The sequence below is a fragment of the Rhinolophus ferrumequinum genome, chromosome 19 (assembly GCF_004115265.2).
Source record: "Rhinolophus ferrumequinum isolate MPI-CBG mRhiFer1 chromosome 19, mRhiFer1_v1.p, whole genome shotgun sequence".
Lineage (NCBI taxonomy): Eukaryota > Metazoa > Chordata > Mammalia > Chiroptera > Rhinolophidae > Rhinolophus > Rhinolophus ferrumequinum.
Window position 1 is genome coordinate 56,190,357 of NC_046302.1, and position 12,640 is coordinate 56,202,996.

The 12,640-nt window shown below is 37.4% G+C and overlaps 1 protein-coding gene across 3 annotated transcripts in view; it reads right to left on the bottom strand.

Annotated features, from left to right (window-relative positions):
• Positions 1-503: 503 nt before the first annotated feature.
• Positions 504-12,640, bottom strand: part of NETO1 (neuropilin and tolloid like 1) — a 77,351-nt gene continuing 65,214 nt past the window's right edge. Inside the window, exons 8-11 of one of the 3 annotated variants that reach the window (XM_033135633.1) lie at positions 5,841-5,954; positions 3,164-3,722; positions 2,107-2,181; positions 504-839 (exon numbers count right to left, since the gene is read on the bottom strand). In XM_033135633.1, the coding sequence (XP_032991524.1) occupies positions 2,121-2,181; positions 3,164-3,722; positions 5,841-5,954 (734 nt within the window). In that variant the 3' untranslated portion in view covers positions 504-839; positions 2,107-2,120. Of the gene's footprint in view, positions 1,266-2,106; positions 2,182-3,163; positions 3,723-5,840; positions 5,955-12,640 lie in introns of those variants that run through there. The other 2 variants (XM_033135632.1, XM_033135634.1) reach the window with 2 other exon arrangements.

Below are 12,640 nucleotides of genomic sequence, written 5' to 3' on the forward strand. Positions count from 1 at the left end.
TAGGTATCATATGTGCCTTTAGTATAAGAAGAACTCAGAATGGTGTGGTGTGGGTTATAAAATGGCCTGTGATTTTAAAGCATTTAAAAAAGACTCTCCTATTCTAAAACAAAAACATATTCCATAAAACTTTGGAGATATAAGCCTCAATGCTAAAGGACGTCCTGTAGCTTAAAATGTGGAAAGAGTTGATATAAAGTGTGGACTTATGTAAGTCAGTTTTTTTTATCACTCTAATAGAAGAAAACATTTCTCTTAACTCAAGTTAGGAAATTATTATACATTTTTATATATCTTTATATAAAAAGTTACAAGTAGCAAGCATATGACACAAAAAAATGGAAGAGTAACAGTAGTATTCGAGGATGCATGCTTTTTACAATGTGTCTAATAAAAAGGATATTTTTCCAACTGAAATATCCAGAACTGACATGCAGGATATTTTCTCAAACTGTCAATTCAATCATATTGCTAAGTGCTCAATCAAATAAAAAAAAAAAAAAAAAACAAGAAAAAGAAAAACAGGAAAAAAAAAACATTTCTATTGAAGGGTATAAATGGTAAAATACCTGATTTCAAAAACTGTTTCTGAAACTGGGCATTTTCCTTTGATAAGAAACAAAAAGGAAACTGAGGGTATATAGGAAAGACCAAAAAACTGAGATTGTTCTTATTGCAAACTAGTAATTTTACTTGTCACTTTTGGCTGCACTTAATCATAACACAATAACAGATGTTATAGTCCGTAAGACCTCTAGCTGGTGTTTCCAGGGTCCATATTTTCACTTTTCACTGTAGCATGTTCAAAATCACTCAGGAACGCACTATTCTCAAGCAGTCTATATAATGAAAACAGTGTACATGTAATGCAAAGTTCATCCAAAATCGTGGGTTTTTTTTTTTTTTTCACAGATCACACAATGTACAATTATATAACAGAGACGAAAAACAACATAGAAACAAAGTGAAACCGACAGCAAAAATAAAGTCGGGGTAGTCTTAATCAGGAACTAATTTCTTCTTCAAGTTTCCAGTAAATCTCAAAATGTATTTAAATACTAAGGAGCACTTGGTGGCCAGCAACCAAATTAGGAAATGAACAAGTCAGTGTGCAGCGGGGGTGTCTTGCTGAAGAAATAACAAATGTCTGTAATTCTTAAGTTGGGATAAAGGCAGTGGAATGAATTTAGAAATATGTCCACTTTTCACAATTCACTATAGAATTTTCTTTTCACAGTCCCCATGTTTGTATAAATAGTTCTTCTCTGAAAATAAAACACAGTTAAAACATTTTCTCCCGTTGAAAAATGCATACAAATACACCAATGTATCAAGGTAATATAGAGCATGGAATAGCATTCACCTAGTTCATAGGTCAGAGGAGTTTTAAAGAGATTAGCTGTCAAGCAAATTTCACTGGGGACAAATTAGTCTAATATAGATATGGACTATCAAATGCTAAAAGTAAAGCCATTACGATCCCCAGCGACAAATTAGAGGTACACACAGACAACTGGTACTTATGACACGCTCCACATCACGAGCATCCAACGGGACATGCTGCATTAATTTTGATGAAACAACCTACACAGTCATGCAAAAATAAGAGTGCACACATTGGAGGAGAACCAGTGAGCACTTAGTGTATGAGTTTGGAGGGAAATGTTGCCAAATTCAATCAATAAAATTATTATCAATTTTATGTATTGACTTCAATTCTATTGAGACAATATTCAAGTTTTTAAATTATGAAAACCTTGGTTTTCTTCTGCTATTTTTTGGAAGAGGTCACTAATTTTTATATCTTTGCCTTAACACATGTAAAATTGAACTTGTTAATTGAACATCTTTGTACTAGCACTGTAGCACCATGCTTCGTGGTGAGAATATTCACATTTATTTTAAACATACATGTACTAAGAATCATCTTCCATCAGCATTGAATCCATTATATCTCTCGTCATGAAAGGTTATGAAACACGTATCACAGGAAATAATGAATAAAAAACCCATTCCCTAAAAGAATACAAGACAAGTGCAACAAAACAAAACAAAACAAAACAGAATAGAACAAAGTGGGAGAAGGGACTGAGGGCATTTGCTTACCTTGAATTTTCTTTTTAGACCCTAGTTGTGTTGTATTCAGATTCATGTTTGCTTAGAGACCCAATGAGGCAGAACCTGGAACGTTACGGCTATTTCATTCAACAAAGTAATATTTGCACACAAAAGTAAATATGCACACAAGTAATTACTTAAAAGCATTCCTAAAAATTCATAAAACTATGGGAATATATTTTTGATATCAGCATGCAAAAATATCAAATCAACTGAAATATTTTAGGTTTTGAGGATGGATGATGAATCGAAAAAGTATGTACATTTATAAAACAAACTACATGCTAGTGAACATGCAAAACAAGACATAAATAGACTGGATTTGGGGATTTAAAATAACTATTTCCCTAAACTTAAATTTCCTTTTCTCATTTTTTTTTAACTCATTTTAGGGCTAATAATATAATGCAGATAATATTGTCTCTATATTAAAAGGAAAATGAATTAAATGTTCCTACTAATGTTTGCTACATTTAAATATAAATATCTAGCATTTAGCATATCATGCCATCCTATGCAATTTGTAATATAACTATTACGTGATATGTGGAAAAAAGTATTTTCATTTTCATACCAAAAATATAATACATTATATTGCAAAATATGCTATTTCTACTTTAAAATTATTCAACAAGATGGGGTTAACCATCTCGGTAAGGCAACTATTTCAAAATATTTCATCTATTAAAAGATATAAATATTGATTGGGACAACACTTGTGAGCGTGTGGATGCAAATTTGTGATGGAAATCCGTGATATGAATTAAAACCATAGTTTGTGTAGAAATGCACGTTATGTATGCATAGAAATAAACATCTTTGGTCTGTGTGTGCTCACACACATACACATACATGGATGAGATTTCGAAAGAGTATGGAGAGAGCACTGAAAAGGGAAAAAGAAGAGGGAAAAAGTCGAGACACTATGGTTGAAATCATTAATCAAAAGAGAAACTGAAACATGAAGACAAAATAGAACACGAGGTTCTGGAAGCATTTCTGTCCTCAGGTTATGGTTGTCATCAAGAAATCGACTGATACTGACCGCTGGACGGCTCTGTCGTGTCGCGCCAGCCTGTGACTGGTGGTGGGCACCTCCTCGATCTCGTCGATGTCACAGGCCGCGGCAGCCTCTTGCGAGTAGTTGTGTTTCATGACAAGGATGTTTCTTCGGTTCGTGGGCGGGCCGAGGGGCTTGGCGGGCGGGGGGGGCATCTCGGCCAGGACAGACGCGTCTCTTGTGCTGAGGTTGCTGCGGCTGCCTTTCGCGCTGGACAGCTGTGAGCCACAGTGATGGTCATGGATGCATTTGGAAGACGACCTCCGCAGCTGGTGGTAGTTTTCAAAGTCATCGGCCACATCGGCAAAGTCCGCGGCGGCCGCTGTCCCTCTGAGGGTGCACAGCTCGTAATGAGGAGGCTCAAACACCTCCTGGAAAACCGTCTGGTCACAGTCCGGCTTCCTGTGGACATATTTTTTACGAGGCTGTTTGATCTGCACAATGACAGAAATGATAATAAGGATGATCACAACGCAGGAAGTCACGCCAATGACCGTCCCACTGGTGTTGCTCAGCTGGTCCAGCAGGCTGCTTTTCCTCTTTGCTACAGGTTGAGGGCAGTGAGAACAACAGAGAGAACAAGACACAACCCAGCACGCATTAATATGGAAGGCAGAGCGCCGGCCGAGAACTTTAAGACGCAACAGGCTAAGCACAGCATTTTATAGGCTCAGAGCAGCACGGACACGTCTTTACAAATGAACCCAAACGTTCACTCTTCGCAATGACCCTGGCTTCCCGCCTGGACACAGCTCTCCCACTGCCCAGCGTCCCTGCTTTAAATGTGCATGTATGTTGGGAGAAGGTCTTCCAACACCTTTTGAACGGCATCTGTGAACGATCTCTTAATTTTAAAAGCAGTAAACTCGTTTTCTTCTCACAGGGGTAAAGAAAACGTCCAAACTCCACTACTGGGAGCATGACTCCACCTATATTGTTGTGAATTTGTTCCTGATGTGGATAACTGAAGTGAAAGCAAGAATAATATTCTGAACCCAAAAGGTAACTAAACGTTACAACAGACGTTTCTGGAATGGTGGCTCAAAGGCATCTGGGCCTTTTCCCCAGTGACACAATCATAAGTGGTAAGAAATTATGTTTAAAAATCCCAACCACTTAAAGTCTGGGAAATTATCCTAATGGCATACAGCACAGGAAGGTACATTTAATAATAATAATAATAATAATAATAATAATAATAATAATAATAATAATAAATCTCCCACATTTCTTGAAGAGCCATGAGTGTCTGAGGCATTTAAGCTCCCGGAAGCCCCAGTTCGTCATGATGAAAGCTGTACTCAGGGAGACTCCAGACAACACTGGCTGCCTCTCCCCACAGCTCCAGCCTGGAGCTACAGGGCCTCCCCTGACGGGCAAGCCAGTAGCATTTCTCACCTCCCATCCATACTGCAAATGCTCAATTCCAAGCTGGGGTGGCTGAGATATGGGGGCTCCCTTCCCCCACCAGCCCAACAGGTAGGACAGGGGCTCTAATTCAGGGGCAGAGGGCTGAGAATGTAGGCCTGTCACAGTGGTCCCAGCTCCTTCATCCAGTGAAACCATCTGGAAGCCAGCTGAGAAGACGAGATGTGACTGAGAGAGGGGCACCACTGTCCCTGTTCCCCCTTCCCCCAGAGCTGCGGCGCAGGAGGGTCTGCCCATGAAGAAAGGCATCCCAGAAGGACAGAGAGCACTACAGCTTTCCCTGAAGACAGTTACGTTATTTGGTACCCAGTGTGGACATGCTCAACAACGATGGAAATTCACAGTGCTGAAGTGAGATTCTTCACAAAATATTTAATTCCCCATCCATTGCAAAGTGTCTCCTTGGACACAAAATGGATGGCGTTCACATCCCGCCTTCAGATATCTGGGCCGGATTTGCCTCTCTTACACACTGTATGGACCATGGCTGCTGTGCGTTGTCTATCTGCTTCTGCCCACAGGAGGTATGGGAATAGAGAATACTGGGCTTTAAGCATGAAAGAGTTCTCTGCCTGTTTCTTTTCCTTTGCCAGTTGGTTCTCATTAAATCTGAATAAAAGAGTATGGCTGGTATTTTCAACTTCACGAACACATGCAACATTTCTACCCAAGCCAAGCTCAATGTCTACAGAACCAGATTCTTTATAGGCTGCAGGAGGGAGCAGGACTTCGCAAACTGTTTTCATCAGAAAGGAAGCAAAGCATTTAGGTACCAAATTGAAGCTGAGTTTAAGTGGCTGGAAGTACTTGAAAGCACACACATGCCTTTAGTACGCTCTCTGCAGAGTACACAGGCCCCGTTCAGTGATGACAAACTGGAATAATGGCAGATGCCACCACAGATTCAGGGCACCCGGTGTGACAGGAAACTGCACTGCACTGAAAGCTCCCATTGCCTCTCCATGGCCCCACAGGGTCTAGTACGGAGAAGCCTTTAATGAGCCTTCACGGGTTAAGGATGTTTCACTGTGCGTGAATGGATGAGAAACTTTCGGTTACAGCCATAGTGATGGCCAAAAAAAGGCTTACCAATGGATTACAAAACACACACAAAGTTCATAAAAGCCACTCTATCCTCTATTTTTAAGGCTCTCTGATCCACATAAACATTGGCATAAATGTCCTCCCCACCTCCAGGCAGGGGATTTTGCAAATTTCAAGGACGAATCATTACCTTTACAATGATTTTCATCCCAAGGATACACACAGTTCTGGAGTCCATTGCACACCAGTGTATTGTTAATACACATGTTACTGTGGCAAAAGAATGTGTTGCCTTCACAGGGAGCTAAAAGCCAAAAGAAAAAGACAAAGGAGTTACAAGTGATGCTCAGTAGCAAACCATTCACATTGCAAATCTAAAAACACAAAGATCACAATGATAATTTGCCGCCCAACTGAGACAAACAATTTGACATTACGTTTTCAGAAGTGGTGGCGTGGTTGTAATTATTTCTTGTGTTACTAACAGAGCTGGTGTTCCTCTCGAGATGTGTGGCTTATAAACCAGGCACGGGAAAGCTCAAGCATAAAAAATGCAGTACATTATCCATTTGATTCTCTTCTGTTTTTTTTTTTTTTAATCAGTGCATTCAGTTAGCAAAACGTAAGTGCCTATCACATGCACAATATTATATTTCACATGCTGTCTGTACATTTTTAGTTGAACTGCGCAAAAAGACTTAATTTAAGTGCTTCTGAAAAGTCTATGCTTACACAACACTAATGAAGAAGGTATATATCAAATGAAACCCGTAACATTATTTAAGCCTCTGAAAAAGACAAAGAATGTCATGGAAATTCAGAACGGGAGAAAAGTAATCCTGAACACAAGAAAACTATATATTATTCCCATCAACATTTAACATATATATATGGTGATGAAATTAGCCTATTTTTGAATGCATTTCACACATTCTGGGAACTTCAGGTACAAGGGTCTCCATAATATGATCTCCATATTACAATGTATTTAGGGGGCTGGGAAGTAAAATAAGAACCCCAGGAAGGTGTATAATTTGGCTACATAAACATAAGAAATAGTAAAGCGTTTAATATAGCAAAGTAAAATGTTAGATGTAACTTCGATATTAGGAAAACATTATTTTTTTCATTATCAGAGTAACAGGATATTTAGAATAATCCGTCTCTAGAGTAATACTGCATTAGGATTTATAGCTGACAGACAGTCCTTTAAAGTTAACTTTTGTTTTTACCTTTGTAATCATCCCACGTATCTCATAAAAGATAACTTTAGTGTCTATCTTTTTCAATAATATTTCTGTGACCCTTGTAAGAATAGGCACTCTAGAAAAACACATTAGCCACAACACAAAATTTATAGTGGTTAATGAATCAGCAAAGGTTTATTAATGATTGACATTATCTAAACACTGCAGTCATGTTGTAACAAATTTTTCACCTTCAAAACTATATATTGCAGATATTTTTAAAAGGTACCATCTTTAAATGTACAGTTGACCTTTGAACAATACGGGTTTCAACTTCACGGGTCCACATATTATACGTGGATTTTTTTTTTCAATAAATACAGTAAATGTATTTTCTCTTCCTTATGATTTTCTTCACAACATTTTTGTTCTCTACCCTACTTCCCCCAAAATAAGACCTAATCAGAAAATAAGCCCTAGCATGATTTTTCAGGATGACATCTCCTGAACATAAGCCCTAATGCATCTTTTGGAGCAAAAATTAATATTAGACCTAGTCTTGTTTTCAGGGAAACGTGGTAGTTAGTTTATTGTAATAATACAGTATATAACACATATAACATACAAAACATGTGTCAATTGACTGTTTCTGTTATCAGTAAGGCACTCACCCAACAGCAGGCTGTTAGTAGTTAAGTTTTGGGGAAGTCAAAATTATGTGTGGGGGGGTGTGGCGCCTTTAACCCCCATTTTTTTCAAGGGTCAACTGTATTTTCTATATTAATCAAACTTGTCAGGAAGCTACTTTGCATAAGACAATTTAATATATCTTAACACACCTAGAGGAATCCTTAAAATAAGGAAACAAACACTCAAGTCTTGAAAATCAAACAGCACAGCAAAGATAGAGCCAACTCAAGAGAAACAGCTCTCGGGGCCCTTCCCCCACCCCTTTCACAGAAGAACAGAGTTTCTTCTTCCCTCAGCTTGGTTTCACTTTAGATCCCTGGTTAAAAAGTAAAAATATATATATAACAGTCATGTTGGGAAAAAAAAAAAAAAGAAATTAGAATTAGAGAGTAGAAAATGTGCAATAGTCATATTGAAAAGTTTTATGTTTAACATTTTATTTGGCTAGTGATTTGTTACGCATCCTATAAACCTTTTATAATGTAAAACTTAATGACCCAATATATTATTGCAAAAATGTGCTTTTTTTGTAAGACACTAAATTTGAATTTCTGAAGTCAATCACAGTGGCTTTTGTAGAACTGATACAGGCTGTTTAGCAGATAATGAGTGTTGTGAAAACGTGCACACAGAACAAACAGGAGTTTCCTGCAAATAGATTAGAGTGGCTGCAAAATGCCTTAGTAAAAAATGTAAAAGACACATTACCTAATAAATTGCAGTAGTTTTGAAAGTACAGTTATCCATTAAGTAAAGAATACCTTTAAAAGAGCATAAATATTCATGGACCTTCTAGAATGAGTTGGAAAAATTATTTTAATTACTATTAAATAGGATGGGTTACTTTAAAAAAGTTAACATGTAAATAAAAATGACTTTGCATTCTATAATTGAGTGAAATATGACAGTATGTTTGTTTGTAAGAGCACTGAGATTGAATTCCAAATTCTCCAAATGTGATTTCAGTTTCTGCTGCTTAGTAGTTGTGAAAATACCTTATAAGCTTACCAATCGAAGTCCCAGCTTCATTTATCATTAAATATTGGTGGTTGGACTTGAATGTACAGGGAAGCCAGGACTGCCAATAAATCATATTCCTGACATACTTCTTTACATCAAATAATCATACAAATGTGTCAGTAATTGGAATCATCCTCGCTGTTTAAAGTTATTATTATTCCAGGTAGTCATAGTCCATCTTCCCCCCTTACCGTTGCTAACATATATAGAATTGCCATGCAAACAACAACAACAAAATAAATAAAAATAAAAAGCAAATCTTGCCATGGCAAAGAAACAAATGTATAACCACTTACATTCCTTGAACACAAATCAATTGTGTTTCATAAACACCAAAAATAAAACATATCAGATTCTGAATTTTCTTGATATTTTTATGTCTGAATATTTCTCTCATATAGTTGCATCTGCAGTGGTTTAAGAAAGAGTCTCAGTTCTAGCTCCTGCTAAGAAAAACATCATGTGGCACCTTTGTGCCCCCAAATCAAGCTACGTTCTTATTGCTCTTCCAGGCACGTCGGGTTGAAGGCACTCTGCAGTCCCGTCATTGCCCACACTCCCTGGCATGCTGCTGGTAACTTCGGCTTAGTGGCCACCCCCCACCCTCCACCCCGCCCACACACACAGGCCTTGTGTGCCCTGGAATACCCCTTCTCCACTTGGCAATCCAAATCCCATCAGAACTGAATCATCGATACAGTTTTGAAATATTCCAGCCTAACAGAAAATTACTTGTTCCATAAATCCTATTACAAGTTTTGAACGTTTAGCACTACATGCTATCATCTTTCCCAGCAAGTTCGTTAAGGCTAGGGGCATGACTTTTTTAAAATGTATATGTTTTTAATCTCTTATAGGACTTCACATGCTTAGGCTTGTAGGAAATATTCAACAGATATTTTTAATATGTTAATCTTACGGAGCAAAAATTTAACTCTGGCCAGGCTACTCCTCCGAGCTATGTCCCAGGGAGCAAACTCTGACAGGTGCGTTTATTGGTGGAGAAGTAACTTCACTGCCATGGTCTTCACATCCAGTAAAACTGGGATATTCTCAGAAACTGAACCTCAGCATCATTGCTCTGCTCTCTTACTATTACTGACGAAGCACGTATTCTATCAAATTGTAGAGAACTTATTCTACTTAGAAATTCAATATACACCTATCAAAAGCTCTTGCCTCTTAAAAACCAGCCCCCTTAATTCCCCAACTTATCTGGAAGAAACTCAATGTTAAGTTTTTCTGGTAATAAAGTGGCAAGTAGGAAGTGATACAGAGCACAAAATTCAGAGGACTGCACACTAGCGGTTTCCAGGACCATTGCTTTCTTTTGGGTTCTATTTTTAAATCCGCATATGTTCCCATTCTGACCGCTAGGTGGCAGTGTGCCCCATAGTTTGGTGAAATTACGTTTCAGTCCATCTTGATGCTTTTAAACCATGAATGCTTCTGGGATAAACAACGGTTTATATCTATATATTCCTGATTCTTAAGAGATAAAAACTTTAGCAGGAGATAACCAAAAGAATTTTGAGCATGTGTGAATTAGGTAAGGGAGGACAAGAGAGAACGGCAGCCATGTTACTCAACACAAAGGAAGTTTTATTTAAAATTTTAGTAAAGAATCCGGCAACCTCTATGCTATGATGTTAGAGCTCTAATCACAATGCATCATCATTTTCAGTAGTTTGCCCATGTAAATATTGCTCCAATTTTGTTCTTAAAGGGTTTTTAATTTATAATTGCTATTTTAATGCTAAAGCCACGAATGCTCATTCTAAGTTCTTTCTTTCTTCTCTCCCATTTCTTACTGAATCCAGAAATCCATCAAATACTGTTCAGGAAATAGTAAAACCAAATGTAAAATAAAATGGCAGATTTCTCTCAGAAATATTGATCTTTGACATACCTCTGCTTTATGGTTAATAAAACTATTAATATCATTGGTAGATTCAGAGTCAAAGAACATCACACTTCATCAAGAAAATTTGGAAATAAAGTGATGCTTGATCTATATTCCTTTAAAAATCATTACATTATCTAAATAACAACTCAGGGCTGAAGGTCAGATGCTTCTCCCCACGTCTCCCAGCCCTGGTCCCAAATCTCCTCTCCACCCACATTCTCCTTGCTTTCCTCAAAACCTGTTCTTTCAACTTCTTTGAGGTTTATCGGAAGTTCACCCCCCTCTGCTGGCCTGTGTGTGCACAGCCTCATATAGATACACATTCAACACTCACATACATGTGCGTGTGTGTGATCACTCACTCACACACACACACACACACACACACACACACACACACTCCTTTGGATCTTCTACTTCTGCTCTTTTTTATGCTTCATTTTTTCTCCAATCTGAAATTGGAATGGAAATGGTCACAGAACTATGTGGAGAAGCAGCAGAATGAGGAAATAGCTTGGAGGACACAGACATGTCCTTGTTTCATTTCCTGAATCCAACTTTTATCAGCATTGAAGACACTGACTTATTAAAACTTTCTGACACACAAGATGCTCTGGAGTGTACCACCATCTTTGCCTGACAGAGGGGAACAAAGCTTAAAAATATGACAAGAATGTATACATTGCTACTAAGTAACAGTGGTATTCTAATTATAGAAAAAAAGCAAATGCAAAATAAATAAATAAATAAATAAGGCCATCAGAATTAACCTTAAAACAAATGTTGTGTTTTGTTTTTCCCAAAATAAATGGAAAACATTTCTCTGTCGTAATACTTTCAACTTAAAATGGCCCTCGAGCTATGCAGTTAGAAGAAATGGCATTTTATTTGAAAAATGATGATCAGATTTGAGGCCAGAAATAGATTTGTGCATCTTCTCCTCATCTCCTTTATCACCTTCATTTTTTTTTTATAAAATCAATATCTGCTTCTAAAACTATGTTCCAATGTGACTCAGTTATCAGTCAAAATATCCAGTATTATTGACATGTATTTTAATCTTTTTTTAATGCAAGAAGGTCTATTCACAAACTTCAATTTAATACCACTCGCATTAGATTCCCTCCCATCTTTCTGCTAAAATTGCATATCCCTACTGTTCCAAAGGACATCATATTAAGAAAAGAGGAACACCTTCGTGAGAAAATCATATTCTATAAATAAAGACCATTTCTTTCCTCACAGAGGACATAATCCACATCATGATTTAACCATTACTACTTGAGTCCAAGAAATTATTATACATTTTCATACGATGATTATGTCTTCCTTGGGTCAGCAGCACGATTTATTCATTGTGTTCAATTAAACGTGACTACAGTTACAGCAAGGAAGATACTGTATTTTGTTGGGGTCTGGACTCTGATTATTATTAGAACTCGGACATTCGGCCCAGGCTTTGTTTCCATGACTGGTGTACACATATCCGTAACAGTTGTTAGTTTATACACACTGTTCCGTAAAAGGTACTGTATTTGGTTTCATGGTTGAATGTGCCAACTCCCAAAGGAGGATTTGCAATCAAGATTAGAGCCAAGTATAAATGGACCACCATAGCGTCAGTCTTGTGATATGCTAGTTCAAAGGCTAACAATGCAGAATATTTGTTTTCTATCTCCAAACAATAAATGTGTACCGCCTATTTTCAGTGACACGCATAAACTACAGTAGCTGTAAAACCAGAATCAAAGAGACCAATATACTCGTAAATTATACCCAAGAATCCTTCCCAAAATGACAAGGAATGTGCTGCCTTTCTTCTGTCCACAGGATCCCTGGTAGACTCCCAACTTCGCTACAGATCATGTTGATCTCAAATTTCCAATGGAAGTTCTGCAAAATTTCCTAATTCAGTCAACAAACATAGCAGCCCAATTATTTCAATGAAGATGATTGTTTTAGCCTAAACCAAACTACTTGATGAAATTGACTTTAAAGTTTAGTTATTGCACTAAACTTTATATCTATATGCATACAATATTTTCATTGATTTGAGTTAAATGGGCAAGTCAGTGATAAATGTCCAACAAAAATTAACTTATTTTTTATATCTTTATATTAAGATATTTTTGACAGTTATTTTCTTTATGGTACATTTGGACTCAACTAGGAAGGAAGGAGGGAGGG